The 19492-nt window shown below is 37.5% G+C and overlaps 4 protein-coding genes across 7 annotated transcripts; 2 read left to right on the forward strand and 2 right to left on the reverse strand.

Annotated features, from left to right (window-relative positions):
• Positions 1-651: 651 nt before the first annotated feature.
• LOC113725248 (uncharacterized) lies at positions 652-4312 on the forward strand. Of its 4 annotated transcripts, XR_011838789.1 has the most exons (5): positions 652-1305; positions 1385-1443; positions 1880-1936; positions 2229-3484; positions 3725-4312. XR_011838789.1 is itself a non-coding variant. In XM_072073703.1 (2 exons), the coding sequence occupies exons 1-2, from the start codon at positions 3031-3033 to the stop codon at positions 4234-4236; spliced, it is 966 nt and encodes a 321-aa protein (XP_071929804.1). In that variant the 5' UTR covers positions 2372-3030; the 3' UTR covers positions 4237-4312. The 4 variants fall into 4 exon arrangements, 1 of the variants encoding a protein (XP_071929804.1); XR_011838790.1 differs by lacking the exon at positions 3725-4312 and having other exon boundaries at positions 1162-1600; positions 2229-2309; XR_011838791.1 differs by lacking the exon at positions 3725-4312 and having other exon boundaries at positions 1162-1600; positions 2152-2287.
• Positions 4313-4508: 196 nt separating this feature from the next.
• Positions 4509-8520, reverse strand: LOC113725244 (uncharacterized). The gene is made up of 6 exons (XM_027248288.2): positions 8123-8520; positions 6825-7317; positions 6079-6418; positions 5552-5650; positions 5285-5405; positions 4509-4884 (listed from the first exon to the last, which is right to left on the reverse strand). The coding sequence occupies exons 1-6, from the start codon at positions 8349-8351 to the stop codon at positions 4670-4672; spliced, it is 1497 nt and encodes a 498-aa protein (XP_027104089.1). The 5' UTR covers positions 8352-8520; the 3' UTR covers positions 4509-4669.
• A 2109-nt stretch (positions 8521-10629) lies between these two features.
• Positions 10630-14298, forward strand: LOC113725247 (uncharacterized). Its single transcript, XM_027248291.2, has 6 exons — positions 10630-11166; positions 11325-11433; positions 11594-11685; positions 11913-12171; positions 12689-12832; positions 13998-14298. The coding sequence occupies exons 1-6, from the start codon at positions 10820-10822 to the stop codon at positions 14091-14093; spliced, it is 1047 nt and encodes a 348-aa protein (XP_027104092.1). The 5' UTR covers positions 10630-10819; the 3' UTR covers positions 14094-14298.
• Positions 14299-14553: 255 nt separating this feature from the next.
• Positions 14554-19005, reverse strand: LOC113725246 (autophagy-related protein 18d-like). The gene is made up of 5 exons (XM_027248290.2): positions 18727-19005; positions 16952-17752; positions 15767-16025; positions 15140-15263; positions 14554-14928 (listed from the first exon to the last, which is right to left on the reverse strand). Exons 2-5 carry the CDS (start codon positions 17729-17731, stop codon positions 14835-14837), a joined length of 1257 nt encoding a protein of 418 aa, XP_027104091.1. The 5' UTR covers positions 17732-17752; positions 18727-19005; the 3' UTR covers positions 14554-14834.
• Positions 19006-19492: the final 487 nt, after the last annotated feature.

Genomic DNA, 19492 nt, shown 5'->3' on the forward strand with positions numbered 1-19492 from the left:
TTGATAACTAAAAATTGAACATTTGAATTAATTAAATGGCACTGAATTTTCTAGGCAAATCTTGTTCCCAAAATTAAGTGATAAGTTATTCATTTATCACTGAATGTGATACGCATTCAAATATATCATATTTAGTAGTTAACAATTTAACAACTTAATAGATTCAAACTTCATATTTTAGATTTTAGACTTAAGTTTTACCAAATACGCCCTTAGTCTTAGCAATTAGCATAGCCTCTTCAAAAACATTTTCTCAAACTAGAGAGCAATAATATGTTAACTCAAATTTGATTTTGATCACCGGAGTCCACAACATTGCTTTTGAATTAACGGTGTGATTAATAGGAGCGGCTCGATCCTTGAATTAAATAGGAGAGATAATGAATCAAGCAAAGCCCTTCACTCCAGACCGAATTTGACATCCCTTAACTTTGATTAGCATCCTTAATGATTGTTATATATAATTCTTAATAAGAAATTCATAATTTAATAACTTAATATTACAGGACATCCACTCACATATGGGTGGGTTAATACTCTAATTTTGGGTATTAGATAAATCGCATCTCATGTTTATGAAAAATCCGTACCGCCCAATCATCAACGTACCAATGCCTCTTATGCATTAGGAGACAATCCGGAATTATTTCTTAAAATTTAAAATAGAAATATTAACCATCTCTTCAAAGTCGAAAGTTTTTTTTTTTTTTTTTTTTTTTGAGGGAAACCCATCTCTTGAAAGTGCCTCGTTTGTTTTTCCCATCCTTAGCCTGTGGCGTTGCCCCAAAAAGATTACGTATGCAACTGTGTGGTGGAGAAATTAGAGAATAACGTGATTAAACGGAGATGGCCGCCGTTGCAACCTCCGCTTACGGCAGCTGTATTCCCGCCAATTTCCTCCATTCCCCGCTAAAAATAACCAACCAGATTTCATCCCCGCCGCCATTGTACATCTCCACAAACCCATCCCACGTAAACCCAAGCCATCTCCAGCACCTCTACGCTCTCTGCAACCACTCCTGCCACCGCTTCCCTAAGCTCGACTCCGATTGCCGCGTAGAGCTTATAGACGTCGGCAAACTCCGAACTGCTCTGTCCAATAGCTCCGTTGTCGTATCGGTCTTCACGAAACCCGAATTAGCTAATGATTTATCGTCCACTGCTGAAGTCGGGACAAGATGGATGGGCATTGGTGGGAATTGGATTCAGCGAGTGATGCCGGTGACTCCAGATAACGGGAAGCTTGTGGGGTTTGGACGCGCTGTTTCTGATTTAGGGCTAACTGCTTCCATCTATGATGTCATGGTCGGAACACTTTTCCTTCTGAAAAGGTCATTTTTATTTTATTTTCCTTCTAATGTAGTTGTTTTTCAGTGCATTTCAGGTGATCCCTTCTCTCCAGGGTAGAGGAATTGGGCGGAGGATTGTTCAAAGAATTATAAGGTTGTAATGGGACTAGATATTTTTAAGATTCTAGGGTTCTAGGCATTGCTTGGAATTTGGGAATCATTAAGGAAAATCATTTGCTTATATTGTTTTGAAGGAGACGAAAGTTCAATTAACAAGTATATGCGAGGAACTGTTCAGCTTTTACTGATCGGTAATATTGAGTTAATCAGCCAAGTGTAGTTTAATTTTCTACCGTTATTCATTTTTGGCATGTTGTAATTGTGGTGTAGCATCGAGGAAACATTCTACCTAGTATTACCTGCAGGTTTTTCTCTATTCATTTACCATTTTGTGGGAAGGATTGTTTGGGGTTGCTGACTGCAGAGCTAAGCATAATGGGAAATACATTTGCTACATAATGTGCTAGTTGTTCAAAATTTTTGGTAGTCAAGCTCTGAAAGATGTCTAAGCACTCCAATATTTCTTGCAGAATGCTTACTGGCAAAGGGGTGTACGATATATCCGCCCTTTGCTCTGAGAAAGAGGGGTAAAGTTTTAAGTTTCAGTAATTCAGTGTGTTTGGATTACACATTATTTCCACCTTATTTACACACACTGATTTGTTTTCATCATCAACACATTTTTCAATCATCTTTTTATCTCACATATATCACATTAAAAAAGTATTACAGTATTTTTTTACAAAATTATCTCAAATAATTTACTTGTATCATCAACACATTTTTTTTTTTATCAATGTAGGTATCGATCTTATTTCCTGCAATTTTTCGGAAAAGGGTATCTTTTGAAGCTAACATGGCCCTTGTATTCACCCTCAGGCTATTCTTTAAAGCATGTGGATTTGGAGAAGATATTCTTGGTTCCACTACAATGATGTATACTGGGACATCTAGCTGTCCTGATGCACATCAGACTGCTATATATGCTGGCAGAAAGCTACTTTTAAGTCCCCCATCAAGACAATAGTAGAGTTCGTAATCTCTCTTTCCATGACCGTGCAGATGCAGAATGCTCTGTTCTTCAGATAATTGGATTGCAATCTACGTAGAACTTCTATTGACTGGCCTCAAAGTTGAAGGGTTCCATAGGCACTCTATTCCATTTACTGATTTACCGCACAGCACTCTTCAGGCAGTAAGTTAATGGAGTAGGACTTTGTGCTCCTTGTGAGCACTGGGTTAAAGTGTTTCCCTTCTTTAGACCAGCTGAAAGGGATGTGCTGCATCGCCAAACAATTTCATGTACCATTCTAACAGGCTTTTAAGTTGTTCAGTTAACAAGCCTTTTTTTTTTTTTTTTTTGATAAATTGCCGCATGAGTGGGCCATCCATCTAATTTTCTTCCACTTTATGCTGGACAAACTTTTGACTTTTGTTCTGATTCCTCTCCTCTTGGTATGGATTTACGGGTCATTTGCTCGACAAAAAGGTGACAGAGATTTAGAAAGTCGTGATGGATAAGGAATTCTCTTGGCCTGTGGGTAACATTAGTCTGGAATGGTACAAAGTTGTTAACTTTCTCTTTTCCTTATCAACTCTTCTTTACAGAGTTGGAAGAACTTTTCAGAAAGCAACCTCTGTTGCCGTTCTGTCTTCGTTTCACGATTGAATCTTAGCTGTGATGGGAAAACTATGGGTTGAGGTCTGCCTGATTTCTGCTAGGGGACTCCGGCGAACATCTTCAGTGTGGAAGCGCCAGTGGTTTGCCGTTGGGTGGATTGATACTAACAACAAATACTGCACCAGGATAGATGCTTCGGGAAATGCTAATCCAGTTTGGAAAACCAAATTCTCGACAGGGGTTGATCCTTCTGAACCTAACTTCCAAGATATGGCCCTCCACGTCGAGGTCTATAGTAGAGAACCCGTCTTTCTTAGAGAAAGGCTCTTGGGAACGACAACGGTGATTCTTAAGGAATTTCTGGAGAAGTACTTGAAGAATTCTGAGGTTCCAAAACCGGTGGAAGAAGTAGGAAGTTTTCAGCTGAGAAAGAAGAATACAAACAAACCTCGAGGATTTGTTGATATCTCAATCCGAATATCAGAAGAAAGGGAAGAGTCTAGCTCATACCAAGGTACAATTACGGACTCCCTCATCATCATGACTTTCTTTTTTCTCACGAGAACCAAACCTCATCAGTCTCTTTGTTCGGATTCCTGCATACTGCAATTTTCCTTCTGGCGCATGGGCTATGTCTATTATTGAACAGCAATAATGCTTTCCACACAATTTAAGGGTTTGGACTGTAGGATCCTTAGAATCAACGAGTTTCGATGTATGTCCTCGTGAAATTTGTGAAATTTTGGTTTCTCAGGTGATGAGGAAGGATTTAAGCTCATGGATAACAGCATGGGAATTAACTTGGATATTGGGCACGGACCCCTGCATTCACAATTTCCTGCACCCTCACCGCTGCAGCCAGGAAGTCAGCCGCAGACAAGCAGCCAGTATGCCCATCCACTTCCATTTCCTCGGAATTATCCCAATATACCAACGGGTCCAAGCTATGCACCAGCCGGGGGAACAAGCTATCAACCACCAAGAGCTCCACCCCTACCCCCACCCCCACCACCCTCAAATGTCGGCTATATACATACCTCTCTACCGAGGACAGATGATTTGCGGCCTAGTTACATGAACATGCCATCATCTGGACCAGCACCTGGACGCAGCAGCAGCAGGGGACCTGGTATTGGGGTGGGACTAGGTGCTGGAGCATTAGCTGCTGGAGCGGTGATCTTTGGGGATGATTTTATGTCAGGTTTTGATTTTCCACGCAATTTACAAGATGCTAGCCTCACAATATCAACTGATCCTCCTTTCTGAATATGCGTAGAACATAATCTGCTGTTGTATGGCGAGGGACATTATTGTTGTTTTAAATCATTTCAGCCTTCAACAATTACTGCATCCTGCACCCCGTAACAAACATGGGATATTTGTGATCACTGCTAGCCCTCTAAATCCAGAAGGAAGTTTGGATATTGGCTATGCATGTTCAAGCTTCTGACACCAGTGCGTCGCAATCAACATGTGCTGCTTCATAAAAATAAAAAATAAAAAAAAAATGCTACTCATCGGGGGATACTATGAAGAGATACAAAACGGGCAAAAAGAAATATTAAATGATGTTTATCCATCTTTTTACTTTGACAATCAATGGGGAGAAATTCTTTCTGGAGTTTAATTATCTCTCCACATTTTTTTATGAGGGTTCAATCCTCTCCACAATTGTCAATTGGTTTAAGAAGATCCAGGGTTAAGTCACTACTTGCAAACGCTGCTCCTGCGAAGCACCAAAAGTTCTCTGCAGAAATTTCTCAACAATAGATACAAACTCTTCAGTCTTTTCTTCATGAGGTAAGTGGCCGCAATTCTTGATCACCTCAAGATGAGATCCTGGAATGACTTGTGAAAGCCTTTTAGAGTTCCAAGGGGGAACAAGTCGATCGCTATCACCAGTGACAATTAGGACTGTAATTTACATCGGCAATGTCAGCATATACAATGTCAGCAATGTCCAGTTCAAGAAATTGTTAAAAAGATATAGTCATCAAATATAAGAGATGAATGCTACAGCTACAGTACCCAAAACATAGAGGCAATAATCCTTTAGGACAAACTATAGGCTCAAGATGAAAATGTATGAGCATTCAGAGGGCTAATGATGATTAAGACTGTACCGTAAGCACAAAAACTAGATAATCAGATCATTTAGTCAATCAATTGACATTAATCCAAAATTTAGGACCCACCAAACATTTTCTTGATTATATTTTCTATCAAGTCTTCTAAACTGATCAATGGTAGGAAAGGATCTTATCTTTCATAGGATTATTTTGATTGGTCACAAGATTTAGGTAAATTTTGTAACCTGGACATGAGATTTCGCCCAATCTTTTGGAAAGCTGTGGCTTTGATTGAGAAGAAGAATCTGAAAGCATTGCTACCGTATATTCCACAAGGGCCTTGTCCCAACCTTTCACCCTCAGTGGCTGCAATAGTAAAGTGGGGAGTTACAAAAATATACATAAATAGAGAAATTCTGTATGATCTGAGTTTTTTCTCTGAGTGGAAAGCAACTTAGTATAACGCATCCAGAATTAGGGGAAACTGGAAAAGAAAGCTTTTTAAGAATCACCTTTGTGTAACCTTGTAGGACATAATCAGTAACTTGATTTGAATCATACCACGAATTTCGAAAAACAGCTATGCCAAATTTGTCAATTATCATTCTTACCTAAAAGCATGAGCAAGTGAGTGAGATAGCCACATGCAACAAAGAAATAAACGTCAGATCTGTGCATTAAAACGAACAAGATGCAGACTAGCAAAAATTTCCCTTATCTAATGAAATTCCTTGGTCATCCTCAGTATCCCAAAAATTGTAAATAAAAGCTAGACTGTATAGTGAGATTCTCCATCCGTTGAGTTGAGAAGCTGCACTTGGTGTCTCAGATAGTCATTGTCTTTCTACATCGATAATAGTGTTTCAAAATCCTCTATGAATTTAACTTATCAACATAATCTGTAAAATTCTCAAACCAAAAGCTGAAAGATAAAGGATGTTATAATTTAGTTACCACAGGGCCTTAAGTATTGGAAACCATGAAAATAAATTTAAGCCAAGAGAATAATGAAAATTTATCCCGAAAAGAAATTTATTACCAGCATTACACCAATGGCTGAGCGGAGGAGTGCAGATAAAGCCTTCTTGTACACATAATTTATCATATCTCCCATCCCTTTCAACATATTCATAATTGCCTGAGCAATATGTTTAGTTAACTTTGACAACATGCTGAAAATCCTGAGAATTGGATTCCAGTGACCATCTGAATTTGAGTGCTCCTCTTGTTTCTTGTTGTTTTTACCTCTCTGATTATCTTTGGAAAAATCCTGTTTCAAAAGAGGTGCTAAAATTGCTGGAGCAACAAGAACCATTGCAGCAACTCGCTCAGGTGCCTCAAAATATGTATCAACTGCTACAAGGGAACCAGCTGAGTGCCTGGAATCTGTTAGCTTTTAGTAAGCATGAACAGAGATTTTCACCATCAGAAAAGGGACCATTCACAGAATGAGAGGGAAAGTACCAAAATATTGATCATAGGTGTGAAAGTATTCTTCTTAAAAAATTAATTAAATTTATCTCTCAATTGACAGTATGCCTCCAAAGCAGAATACATTTAGTATAGAGCATTGACATTGACTATTTTTCTCCTTGTTACAATTCAGGTCAACATTTGAGGAGTTTGTGCTAATTTCCAATGGTTTACTCCACAGAATGTGCGAGAGTAGAGACAGTATAGAAACCCTTAGCAGTAAAACTTAATGATGAAATATTCAGAAACCAGAAAATGGGCACAATATGAGAAGCAATCAAAAGAACAGAGGGTTGAATATATATCACTTACCCTACCAGAATTGCTTTTTCAGATGCTAAGAAGTCAATAAAGTACAGGGATGCCATTACAGAGAACATAGTCGAGTATGGATTTAGAGGTCTCGCATCTGCACTGCCAGCAGGTGAATGATTGGTTGGATCGACCCATGATGTCAACCCAAAGGCCGGTCTATCAAAGGCAAGAACTTTTGAACCAGTGACCTGTGCCAAAGGCTTCATGACTCGATTCCATGAGAATACAGAAGCTCCAAAACCATGCAACAGAATCATGGGAAAACCAGCCCTTTCAGTGGTATCAGAAACTTGAGTAGTAGCAGCCTCTTCTGACAAGTTTGGAGCCAATGATTCAGCATCAAATATTTTGTAGTGTATCTGTACCCCTTTAAACTCACAAAAGCAACTCTCAGGATCAGCCAAAAGTTTGGGATCTTGTAAATCATCCTGATCTATGCCTGCTATTCTCTGCTTTTTTGGCTTGGGTTTGACACCTCCCAAGAGTTGCTCTGTGCAGAATAGTCAATAATTAGCAGGAAGCATGTCAAGATATAGATAGCATTAGGAAGAGAAAGAGGATGACAATTGTTACTTTTCTCTCTGGTACAGCTATAGCTATTCTGTTCCCCGAGAGAACTGGAAAACATATATAGGAGTAAATCTTGTTGAATTTTCCCTTAGAATACTGATAAACAATGATAAATATTCCTTCCTTTTCGAAAAAAAAAAAAGATTGCTTCTACAATAACATATTCAAAGACAGCTTATGAAACCATTTCCTTTACTAGGATTTTCTTGAATAGGGAAAATTTAGTAATCTTTAGAGATCTAGAAAAGAATTATGAAAGGGGTTAGCAATGACATAGGATTGTCGTTGCTTCAGAAAAAAAATCAATTAAGAGAACCGAATTTACTAGCTTTATGCCTATACAGATGAAAATTGAGCTAATACGGATGAACTGATCTCATTAGAAAGGCCATTCTGGTTAAAGAAGCTAATTTTGAAGGTAAACCTAAATTGTCTCATCATAAGAACCCACTACGCTGATACGTAGTAGTAACCGTTGCAGTATATAAGAAAAAGGGATTCTTTTGGCGACCCTTTTGATTCTGTAAAACTTGTATAAACATAACTCCTACTAAGATGATGGTTTGTGGTTGCTCCATTTTATATCAGTAAGCAAGCAAATTTAACCGCTTCTTTTCTCGCTCTAGCAAATAGGAAGCATTGTAACATGATATACCAACAAGAAACAGACAAGAAAATTTATGTTTAATCAATATATATATATATATAAGCCTGGTTTGATCTACCAGAATATTCTGTAGGGGAAGAAGAAGAAGAAGCAGCAGAGGCAGTAGCTCTAGGGACAAATTTGGAGGAAGCATCATGTATCAGAGCCAGTTGAGATTTCCCACAAGTTTGCAGTGGCAACCCATGTGGGGTTTTGCGGTTTGGAAGAAGCTTTGGCAGTTGTTGAGGAGGGCAGCAGCAGCTCCCAAACAACACTAACTGCTGACGATACACTCCACAGATACTCATTTCTAGTTTTACTAGTGTGTGGGCACACCAATCTTATTTGTAGGGTGGGGGGGTTTCTTCGTATTGTTGATTGTGGGATCAAACGGGACTTCCTTTAACCCCAGACTTGGCAGGGAAAGAAGCGGGGGCAACCACCCCACCTACCACTTCTGTGTGTGATAAGAGATGGATTCATTTGGAATCCGCTTTCTTATTATTTCCTTCTCATCGAGTGTGCTCGACCAGAAAGTAAATTTTTTTCCCTTGTCATGAGTGTGCTTGGCTAGAATCTGGAAAAAAAAATACTGAGTTTGTTTGGATAAGAGTTTATTTGGATGATTTATTTGAGATATTTACTGTAGCACTTTTTGTGATGTGATGTATGTGAGATAAAAAAGTTATTGGCAAGATAAAAAGGTGATTGGGATTTGTGAAAACAAATTTTGCAAACCAAATTTGACTTGTCCAAACAAACTCACTGAGTTCCATTGGACATGAGATTATTCGAAAAAATATATTTGAAATAAAATAATATTATAGCACTTTTTATAATATAATGTATATGAGATATAAATTTAATTAAAAATTATATTTATGTTGCAAGTAGGACAAAATTTGAAGCCTTTTATTTTTCAAGTCTTGATAATCAAATAGATCCACTATAACTTTTTTTTGGAGAAGTAAATGTAATGTGGTATATGAGACAAAAAATTAATTAAAAAAATAAAACAATAATTAAAAAATGTTCATGATCTAATAAACATTTCTTTTTATAAATAATCGTCAAGCCCATTATACTGGATGTGGTCATTTATTTGTTAGTAATGCAATGACCTTAATAATTAAAAAAAAAATTTTAAAAAAAAAGAAGCGCTATTTCATATTTTTAGCATGAGCGTAGCGTGTGTGTACATATATATATATGTATGTATGTATGTGTATATTTTTTGGGTTTTTGGGATGGAGGAGGAGGAGGAGGAGGAGGAGGCGGGGGGGGGGGGGGGGGGGGGTGGTTTGGCTGGGAGGATTGTTCATGGTAAAGCAAAACTGTGTAAAATGCTACTATATAGCATGGTGGTGTATTTGTACCGTTACGTCATGACCTTCCAAATACTCTGGAAATGCTAATTGTATTGTACTCTTTGCTTAGAATCCTCGTTCGTGAATCGTGACGGCAATTTTGTCCATCTCTTTCCTCCCGACAACTACTCCCTATACCATTGTTTAGGAAGGGGATAATTTCATAAACCTACCTGAGATTTCTGACAATTTTACTTACTTCCCTTTAGGTTTGAATAATTACACTAGCCTCTATTCTTGTAGTAAAATGACTATAATATCTTTCACTTATAAATAATTCTTATAAACAAAAAAAAATTCCCACAATTATAATTAGTTTTTCATTCTAAAGCAATGGCTGCCACACAAACTAAGCTATTGTTCTATTTCTCAGACTCTTTTTTTGACCTTTTTTTTCCTACATCTCATAATTTATTATTTTTTTTGCAAATAGATCCTCTATTTTTTTTTTGTTTTCCTTTTTTATAAATATTATGAATTGAAATTGCAAAATGATAAGTTGCCGAATCATATTTATTGTTAAACTAAATGAAGGCGAAAAGGATAGCGATGATACAAAGTACATACAAGAAAATAAAGCGATAGCTAAAAAAGAAATATGGACTAAGAAAGGTTAGGGGTGTTATGCCAATTGTGTAAAAAAATTTTTGAAATATAAAACTGCAATTAGATTTGCCTAGAGCCATAAGATGTGGCTTTTAGTGTTGCTTTTGGTTACTCCATGTTGTCATTCTTGGTGGATTACATTATTTAAGCGTTAACAAGGTTGGATAGTAACAATAGTCAATTCAAACATTAAGTTTAGGCAAAAAAAAAGGAGGCTAAAGATTATATTGAATGCAAACTTTAATTGTCCCAGTTGATTTGCATGGGAAGCTTTGCGACGGCAATGGTAGGCTATCAAAATTATAAAAATATACAAATTAAGGTGAAGTGGTTTAACAAGTTCGTTAGGCACTTTAGAGCGGTGATTATGCAATTTACAATAGTTACAACGTGGAAAAAACTTATTAGTGAGTTTTTCCCCCTTCTAAATAACAAAGGGGTATTTTAGGATTTTTGAGAACAAAATTAGTATATTAGGTCTATATTATTATTGAAATGCTAAAATTATGGGGGTGGAAGGTGTAATTTTTTAAACTAAGAGAAAGCTCCCTGCAATAGCCAAACCGCAAAGAGGTTTCTGAAATTGCGCTTTCGATAATCCAGTCCAATCCATTCCTTCCAAATCATAAAACCGCAACGCCAAGGGAGACCAATTTACAATCAACCAAACACTTCCTTATTGTTCATACAATGCCGTTCTGACAGAAAAAAATAAATAAAAATAAACTTCCTTATTGGGGGTATCGTATCTGCCGCATCTGTCAGCAGATTCGAAGCCTCGTATCTGTGACTGTCATACCAAAATGGAAGCTTTGCTCTGCAAAAAAATCGGCGATCCGACGCTGCCTTTGGACGACTCCCCCTCCTCTCCTTTTACTCTTACAGCCACTCACCCCATTCCGGAACTCAACTCGCCCACCTCTGTCCGAGTCCGAGTCAGAGCCACCAGCTTGAACTACGCCAATTATCTCCAGATCCTCGGCAAGTACCAGGAGAAGCCGCCTTTACCCTTCATCCCCGGCTCCGACTACTCTGGCGTCGTCGATTCTGTTGGTTCCGGAGTCACTAAATTCAAAGCTGGCGATGCTGTTTGCTCCTTGGCCTCCCTTGGCTCCTTTGCACAGTTCATCGTCGCCGATGAAGCCCAATTGTAAGTCCGTCCGCCCTTCCTTCTTTCTCTTTTTCAATTCATTGATTCAAGTTTTAGCTTCTTCATCTTCTTCTACCCAAATAGTAGAACTAAGTATTATTGGTCTTGAATAGTTTCATTAATTTTGTTTCTGTAAAACTTTCCTGCTACTACTGAAGGTTTAGAGTGCCGGAAGGGTGTGATCTAGTGGCTGCGGGTGCACTTCCTGTGGCGTATGGGACTTCGCATTTGGCCCTGCTTCACAGAGCTCAATTGCAGCCTAATCAGGTTGCACTAATAATGCTAGCTTCTCTGCCTTCTGCTTTCTTCACTTTTTTTTGTTCCTTTTTTTGGTTGTTGTGAATGGGCTATAGCATAACTAGCATTTCTTTATATTATTGCCTTGGACTAGTAAAACGAAGATTTATAATTGAATACCACTCCATAGGTGTTGTTGGTGCTTGGTGCTGCTGGAGGAGTGGGCCTTGCGGCCGTGCAAATTGGAAAGGCTTGCGGCGCTATTGTTATTGCCGTTGCTAGGTATTCTACTAGTGGTTAATGTAGTTTTAGAAACTTCAGGGTCCTGTTGGTTGCACATGATATGTTTTCTGGTTATTGGTACAACTGAGTATGCATAAAAACTTTTCAAGAAATTAATCTTACTCCAACAAAGCAGACCTAAATTCGAAAGGGTTTTGAGTAATTTGTTGCTTTTACGAACCTTGGTCTAGCATAACTTGGACTTGGTCTGTGTATTAAAATTTCAGGGGAGATGACAAGGTTCAGCTTTTGAAGACCCTAGGTGTTGATCATGTTGTTGACTTGAGTAAAGGAAATGTCACAGAAAGCGTCAAGGGATTCCTAAAGGCAAGAAATCTAAAAGGAGCTGATGTTTTGTATGATCCTGTTGGTGGTAAAGTTACAAAGGAAGCTATGAAGTTGTTGAATTGGGGAGCTCACATTCTGGTAATAGGTTTTGCAAGTGGGGATGTGCCTGTTATCCCAGCAAATATTGCTCTCGTTAAGGTATCACTAGGAATTATATGACTTATTTGGTGCTTGCTTGTTTCATATTTTTGGATATCATTCTTCTGAGGGAATAAAGAAATCATTTCCTTGGACCAGATTCATAAGGTCAAGTTCAAAGCTGGATTTTATTCCTCAGTCTTGAGGTTCCTAGAAATTTCTGCTTTCCTTGCTTTTCTCCTATTTGAGGATTCTATCTAAAATAATCAAAATGTAGTTTATCCTAGGTTGAGATTTTACCATATGATGATTTGTTAGGTCAAGTTACAGAAATAATCTGTTCTTAGTAGCTAACCTCATAATTGGAGGCTTGCTTCTGATGCTAATCTCCTATTGGGCAAGTTTTTGCATGCTCCAAATTGGAGGCTTGCTCTATATGGCATGGGTTGGAGTTGTCATGACATTTTTCATGCTAGTGGCTGACACCATAATCTTGTACCTGATGCTATGAACTTGCTCTTTCCTCTCTGGAAGTATTGCTATTATTTATATTGATATGTGCTTCCTTATGTTCTAGAACTGGACGGTTCATGGTCTCTACTGGGGAAGCTATATGATACATCGACCAGTTGTACTTCAAAATTCCCTAAAGGAGCTGTTATCCTGGTTGGCAAGTGGCTTAATTACCATTAACATATCTCATGCTTTCAGCCTGTCAGAAGTGAGAACCTCTTCTTTCCTTCTTCTATGTGGAGTAAAGGTTTTGCAAAACTAAAGGCAACTTAGTATTTCCGTTTGCTTTGCCACATTAAATCATGTGTCTAAACAGAACCTGCATGGACATTAAGGAATGAAAATTTGGTCAAGGGCCAGACAATCTTAGGGTAACGTCAGTGGTCTACTTGTATTCAGGTTCTGAATGACTTGCTTACCAGTTACCTCTTTCTATTCGAAAAGAAAAACTCCCAATAACCAATCAAATCTTCAAGAAACTAAAAATTACAAGTGTGCCACTTCAAATTTATCCTCCAATATTTTCCTTCCAGCTGGATGTTGTGAACACGACTCCATCCTTTTTCATAGGCCATGTTTATTTGCTTCTTAAGAGTCAAAGAACACTGCAACTAAAAGGCCAGTCCATTTGGCTTAGATGTTAAGAGTAAAATAAGATTGAGGCAACAAAATACTAGCTATTTTGATTTGTTTACTTTGTGATTTAATGGGTACCAAAAACTGGAAATTGGGGCTTCTTCTTATATAGTTTGAATCTATGATACAAAGACCTGCCACTGAATTTGATTTGATAACTTTCTGAATATTCGCTAAACACATGCTCTTCTGTGTAGTTGAAAATTTTGAAATTTGAAATTAGGTTAGTGAAAATATTCTTCTGGAAAAATGAAGAGATAACTAAAGTCAATTTTGAGAACTCAGTCTCGTTAATGAAAGATGGGAGGACATAAACTAGAACCTGTGAACTGCTCCAAAATAATTTTTGTACAACAGAATATGTAAACCTATCTAAACTCCCAAGAGGCCTCGGTCTAATGATTAAGGTTAAGGCCTCTGGAGTTAAAGGTCTTGGGTTCAGAAATTCCTTTCTCCCTCCTCACTTCTTAAATCCCACAATTCACCTGCCTAAAAAATAAAAAAAAATAAACAAAAAAGTGTAGACTTACCTAAACTTGGAAGACACTACTTTTTTTTGTTTTCTGAAGACTCTTCTTTTCCTGAAATTGTTACTAGTGTTTGGAGTTTTTGGATCTTCTTCCCGTCTGAATTGCAGTTTCAGGGAAGAGCAATTGTGGAAAATTTTCACTTTAGCGAAAGCGAAAATTTTGAAGTGGATCAAAAACCTCTTGACTCAAATTCTCTGCTTTTGGCAGGCAAATCTTGCCTTTTCTGCCCTGAAAGATCGGAAGGCAATTGGAAAGGTGATGATTGTTTTTGATGATCAGAAGACATTCAGATCTAAATTATAAGAGCCAGTATCCAGATAGAAGTTGAATGGAGCATCCTGTGAATATCCAGGCCCAGGATTCTGTATCAATTGCTTGAATTAGTAGCTAAAGCAGTTAATCCAGGAACGAGTTTGGAACTCGTATACAAATAAAGGATATTGTTATCACTCAACAGATTTTGTGTTATAAACTAGAATACAACATGAATGGAGCCTTTTTTCTTTTCTGTTTTGTCATCTACTTTTAGGAGCCACTGCGTGCATCTGACATTCGTGTTCATTCCTTAAACCCCTCCCCACAAAAGAAAAAAAAACCTCTACCCCTCCGAAACACCCAAAAACAAACATTTTTGAGACATCTGACACCTCTGCCTAGTTTGCACATGCTTCACGGTCAATGAATGGAGATTTAGCGAAATTTACAAATGAAAGTACTTCTAAAAACAATAGTATACTGATCCGCACGGATGACTCCTCTAATCTGAAGGCAAGAATGGCTTGATATGTACATTATCATTGCTGTACAAGTTCTCAACTAACAAATTCGCATCAAACAGTGCAGTACCACGAAGTATGCACCTTATTACTATAATTAAACCCCCCCCCCCCACCAAAACCAACCCCTTTCCCCCCGCGCCATCCAAAAAAAAAAAAAAATTCTTGAAGAATTACAACAACGGTATGCATTTACACAGACGTACGTTTTATACAATTATAGGCCTCTTGAAGGGTGAACAAACTGGGCAAGCAGATCTGAGCGGTGCTACCTAGGGCTACTTTCACTTTTTAGAAAGCGGAAATATTCCTGCTGCACCATCTCCCCTCCATTCACAGGATCAAAACTGCACCTGTAGAAGCTGGTAATGAAGGCCAAGAAACACAAAAAGAACATAACTGATTAGGAAATAAGCATTTCCAAAACATTCAAATATGATTTCAACACATTTATCCTGCTAAGCACCCAACTTAAAGAAGCATGAGCAGAACTAGAGTACAGTTCAAACCTAGGTACAAACACCTTCAGATGGGGGAACTAAATCGAATTGTCATAATTATATAAGAGCATACCTTCCATCCATGCCAACAATGATAACAGTATTTTGAGATCCAAATGCTGCAATGAACTGTATGCTTTCTGATAAGTGGAACTGTGCAAATGACCATTCTGAGCTGAAATATTTTGGCAATACACCTGCACAATATATGTCAATATATATAAGCGTGAAACTTCCAACCACGTAACTAAATGTTACTACTGAGCAAGTTGCTTTACAACTGTTGAACAAGTGGTAGCCTTTCTCATGCCTTTCTATTTGGGTGCTATTCTGCTTAGAAGACATACAAAAAAGGCTAAGCTGTGAAAAGAGTCTGGTTTATAAAAACAACCAAGTAGTATAACCATCAGAAAGTCTTCTTACTCCATAAGGTTAATTCGCAATAAACCTTCTTTTCTTACTGAATTTGATTTACAAAGAATTTTTCCTGCTTTAGATGCATCCAGAATAGGGTTGCACTGGATAAACAACATTGTAGGAATCCTAGGCCATTAATCCTGATATACATGGAAGTTCAGCTTCAGATAATTAATTCTATTCATAGTGCTATATTGTTTAGAAGATGAAGCACAAACCATATAAGCAGTGCGTGATTGGAAATTAGATTTTATTATCATTGAAGCTACAAAATTCCTCTTACCTTTCATAAAAGACAGTGATGAACCAGGGTTGGCACCAGTACTAGGAGAAATGAGAGCATCAAGTGAAGAAGACGAATTTTGATAAAACAATGCAGGATTCTTAGCAGTGCCTGGATCAGATTCAGGGTCTTCCCCTACCACCCGTACTCTGAGACTAAATATATGTACAGTACCTTTGTCACTGGAAACGGCCAGCCACTGAACATTCGGAGATAGAGCAATGCTATAAATATCAGCTCTATCTACTCCTCTGCGTACCTATGTAAATCCAAATAATGTAAAAAAAACTAAGCTTTGCAAAATTGGCAGGAAATACATTGAAACAAATATTAGTACTATGGAACAAATTAGAACCTAAAAAAGAACATAACATTGAACATCAGCTGCCAGTCAAGACCTGAAGCGACAATATTAAGTATCATAGAAGAGAACATTACAAATTTAGAAGCCAAAGCCAAAAGAGTGGATTTTCCATGCAGTGAACAACATCATATACTACAATTGAATTTTCTGCATACCAGGTATTGTAGACAGATTTCAATTTGCATTCTAAAGAAAGTCGAGTATTAAAGAGAAAAGCATCTCATTGAATAGCTACACCCTCAAAGATGAAACCCCTTCTCTTCTATTAACTCACTCCAAAAAATGATCTTTTTCTTCACTGGGAGATCAGTACTTCATCAGATGCGGCCGATGCGGCCCTTGATTTTGATTCTGAGTTCTTTTCTTTTTTCAGAGAAACACAAGTACAACTTTTTGATGGACAAATAATCTTTATAGATCAGATGTGTCATAAACTAGATACAAGGTTCGAAAGCAAAATTTAGCTTTTCATATGGAATGTGAATTGCTGCAATTGGCACAATATATTTCAAGTCTACCCTAAAACATATACTTTTTTAGTTTGTCTACTTCAGTTTCTCTTCTTCGCTCCACTTTGACAAGGGAAAATTTGAACATCTTTCTTTTGGCAATGGCCACCAAAGAGAACAAAGATCTTTTTCTTTCTTGTTTCAATTTTATTTTCTTTTGTTAAAAACAATATTATCCAGACAAATAGTAAATAGAGAAAAACATTTTAGCAGTTTTATTCACTATAACCACTTTAAAATCCTTCTCATTTACCAAAGACCCCAAGACCTAATGAAAGTTTAGAATACAGGAATTTGATGCTGGAACAGTACCTCCTGTAACTGAGTACCATCCATTGTATTGAAAATTCTTATCAAAGTGCCCCTGGTACTAGCAGTTGCAAGAAGCAGACCATCCATAGTCAACGTTAAGCATGATAACTGGGAATCATGAGCTTTGATCAATTTTGTCATGTTTAAGCCAAAGTGTTCAACTCGAACTTGCCCTCGGCGAAGACCTGGGCAAGCTAGCACAGAAGTATTTAAATGGTGTGAGAGGCAACAAAGTCCCCTTGGGTTGGCCAAAGTCTCTATCTGATGGAGAAGCTTAAGGTCCATAAAATTGTAAACATATATCTTATGCTCAAGAATGACAACAACACGATCCTGCCTCAATTTCACTGCACGAACATCAGATCTAAATGAAAATTCACCAATGCACCGGCTCTGATGATCATCCCAAATGATAACCTTATTTGGAGGATATTGGGCATTGGCTTTACCACCAACAAGTGCCAAAATGTTACATCGGAACAACATCTCAACAATCCCAAATCCCCCATTTTTAAGATCACGTCTGAAGGTTTCTTTGAAAGGATCGCAGTTGTATATTCGGAAACCACGACTTGTGCCAGCAGCAAAGCACCCATAATCCTGATTCCATGACACAGAGAACAGTTCTGCTTCATCATTGTCATTAAAGTCTGGTTCAGAATGGCCAAAAGGACCAGATACCCCAGCTGTTGGAGATCTGCAGGAACCAAAACCCACTGGCGAGAGTACTTCTTGAGATGTTGAAACAACTGAACTCATGGGAGATGAAAGAATGGTCATCAGCAATCCAGCAACTAGAACCTACAGAAAGTAGGAAGTTACAAATGAAAATACACTGTGATAGGATACCAAAACTACTATCAGTTATGGACCATTTCCAAGAAAAACTGGAGAAAGGAAAAGTACACATCAACATCAGGGCAGTTCAAACAAACGTCTGCAATAGATAGGTTTAAAACATATCTCCCTTTAGGGAAATTACTCTTGAGTATTGATTAGGTAGGGGAAAAAGTTGGCAAAAAGTAAAGGGGAAGAGAAGAAGGAATGATGACATTTTCGAAGCATGGAACAGTGCAATGAGTCAACGAGTCAGAATACAGTTCAATTTGTCACCGCAAAAGTCAGGTTATGCTTCACAGGCATCAAATTTATGCGAATTGCGAATTCAAAAATCTATTCAGATATGGAAATTTCAATGTACAAGCCACCTTGAATTCAAACAGTAGTTCACATTTTAAACCACAAATCTTAGCAAATTATGCATCCCTGTGTACTAATTTATAAGATTCGATCAAATTGGTTGTCCAAGAAAAATTCCCAAGAATATTATTACAAGAACATGCTACCCTAACAACGCTCACCAAAGTATTGATGCCAAGCTCTAGCATCTTTTCTCTACGACTTCACTACCCATTATACTACACCAAACAGAAAAAACAAGTGAAATAGTAAAAAACGAGGAAAGAAAAGTGAAAGTCCAATCAGAACTCAATTAGAAATAATAAAGAGATGAGAGTTTTAAATTGTACACTTTATAAATAATACATGAAATTACTCGATCATTACAGCCAATTGAGCATCTTCCAATGATCCTAAAAAATATAAGGTTTTTGCTAGGACTTGAATTCAAATACGCTTGCTCATGAATTCATCATAAGAAACCAGGAAAGATGTGATCAAACAAATACTTCAGTCAAAAACCCTAAAAACTCCAATTTTTTAAATTTCTTTTGTATTGGAACTCACTCCATGGGTTATTGAAACTATTAGTATACCTGTTGAAGGGGTTCACCTCAAGCTCCAGAAGCTTCAACCTCTGAATTCGGAGGGATCACTGCCAGTATTACAGAACCACATATTTAGGAGATGTTTTCCATGGTTAATTGAAGGACAAACACAACCAGAAACCAGAGGGAATAGAGAGAGAGAGAGAGAGAGAGAGAGAGGCCGCGGGGGCTGTGTTTGGGGGCAGGGGGGTGGCGGGTCTCGTCGTTTGGTCGGTGAGAATCGTATCGGAGACTAAAAATGGGCCCAATGATTGATGTACAACAAGTGGAGTGGTATTATTTCTGCCAACCAATTATTTGCTCTCTTTAAAGACAATTTGGTTTTCTCCTTTACGGAATCTAGGGAAGGGATGCATTCGAATTCAGTCGGAACTGAATCCGATCAATTTAAGCTTATTTGAGTTCAAATTCAAGATCGAATTTAATTGAATCTAATCAAGTTTAATCGATTCTATTCGAGATTAATTGAACTTAATCAAACTTATTCGAGTCTAATCCACCTTACGTACTAAAAAATAATATTTACATATAATTTTTAATGAAGGATATAATCGACATTTCACAATGATAAATATAAAAAATTAAATATATATATTATAGAAAACTCGATTAGATTCGTTTTTGAATTAGTTAAACCAACGTTAACCACTAGAGTTAGGATACATTTGATAAATTTAAAATTTAAAATCTGAATCCGTTAAATTACCGTGATAGGTAAATAATTTATTATTTATTTTTTAGAGCAAGTTTCGTT

This window comes from Coffea arabica, chromosome 2c, assembly GCF_036785885.1.
Source record: "Coffea arabica cultivar ET-39 chromosome 2c, Coffea Arabica ET-39 HiFi, whole genome shotgun sequence".
NCBI classification, from domain to species: Eukaryota; Viridiplantae; Streptophyta; class Magnoliopsida; order Gentianales; family Rubiaceae; genus Coffea; species Coffea arabica.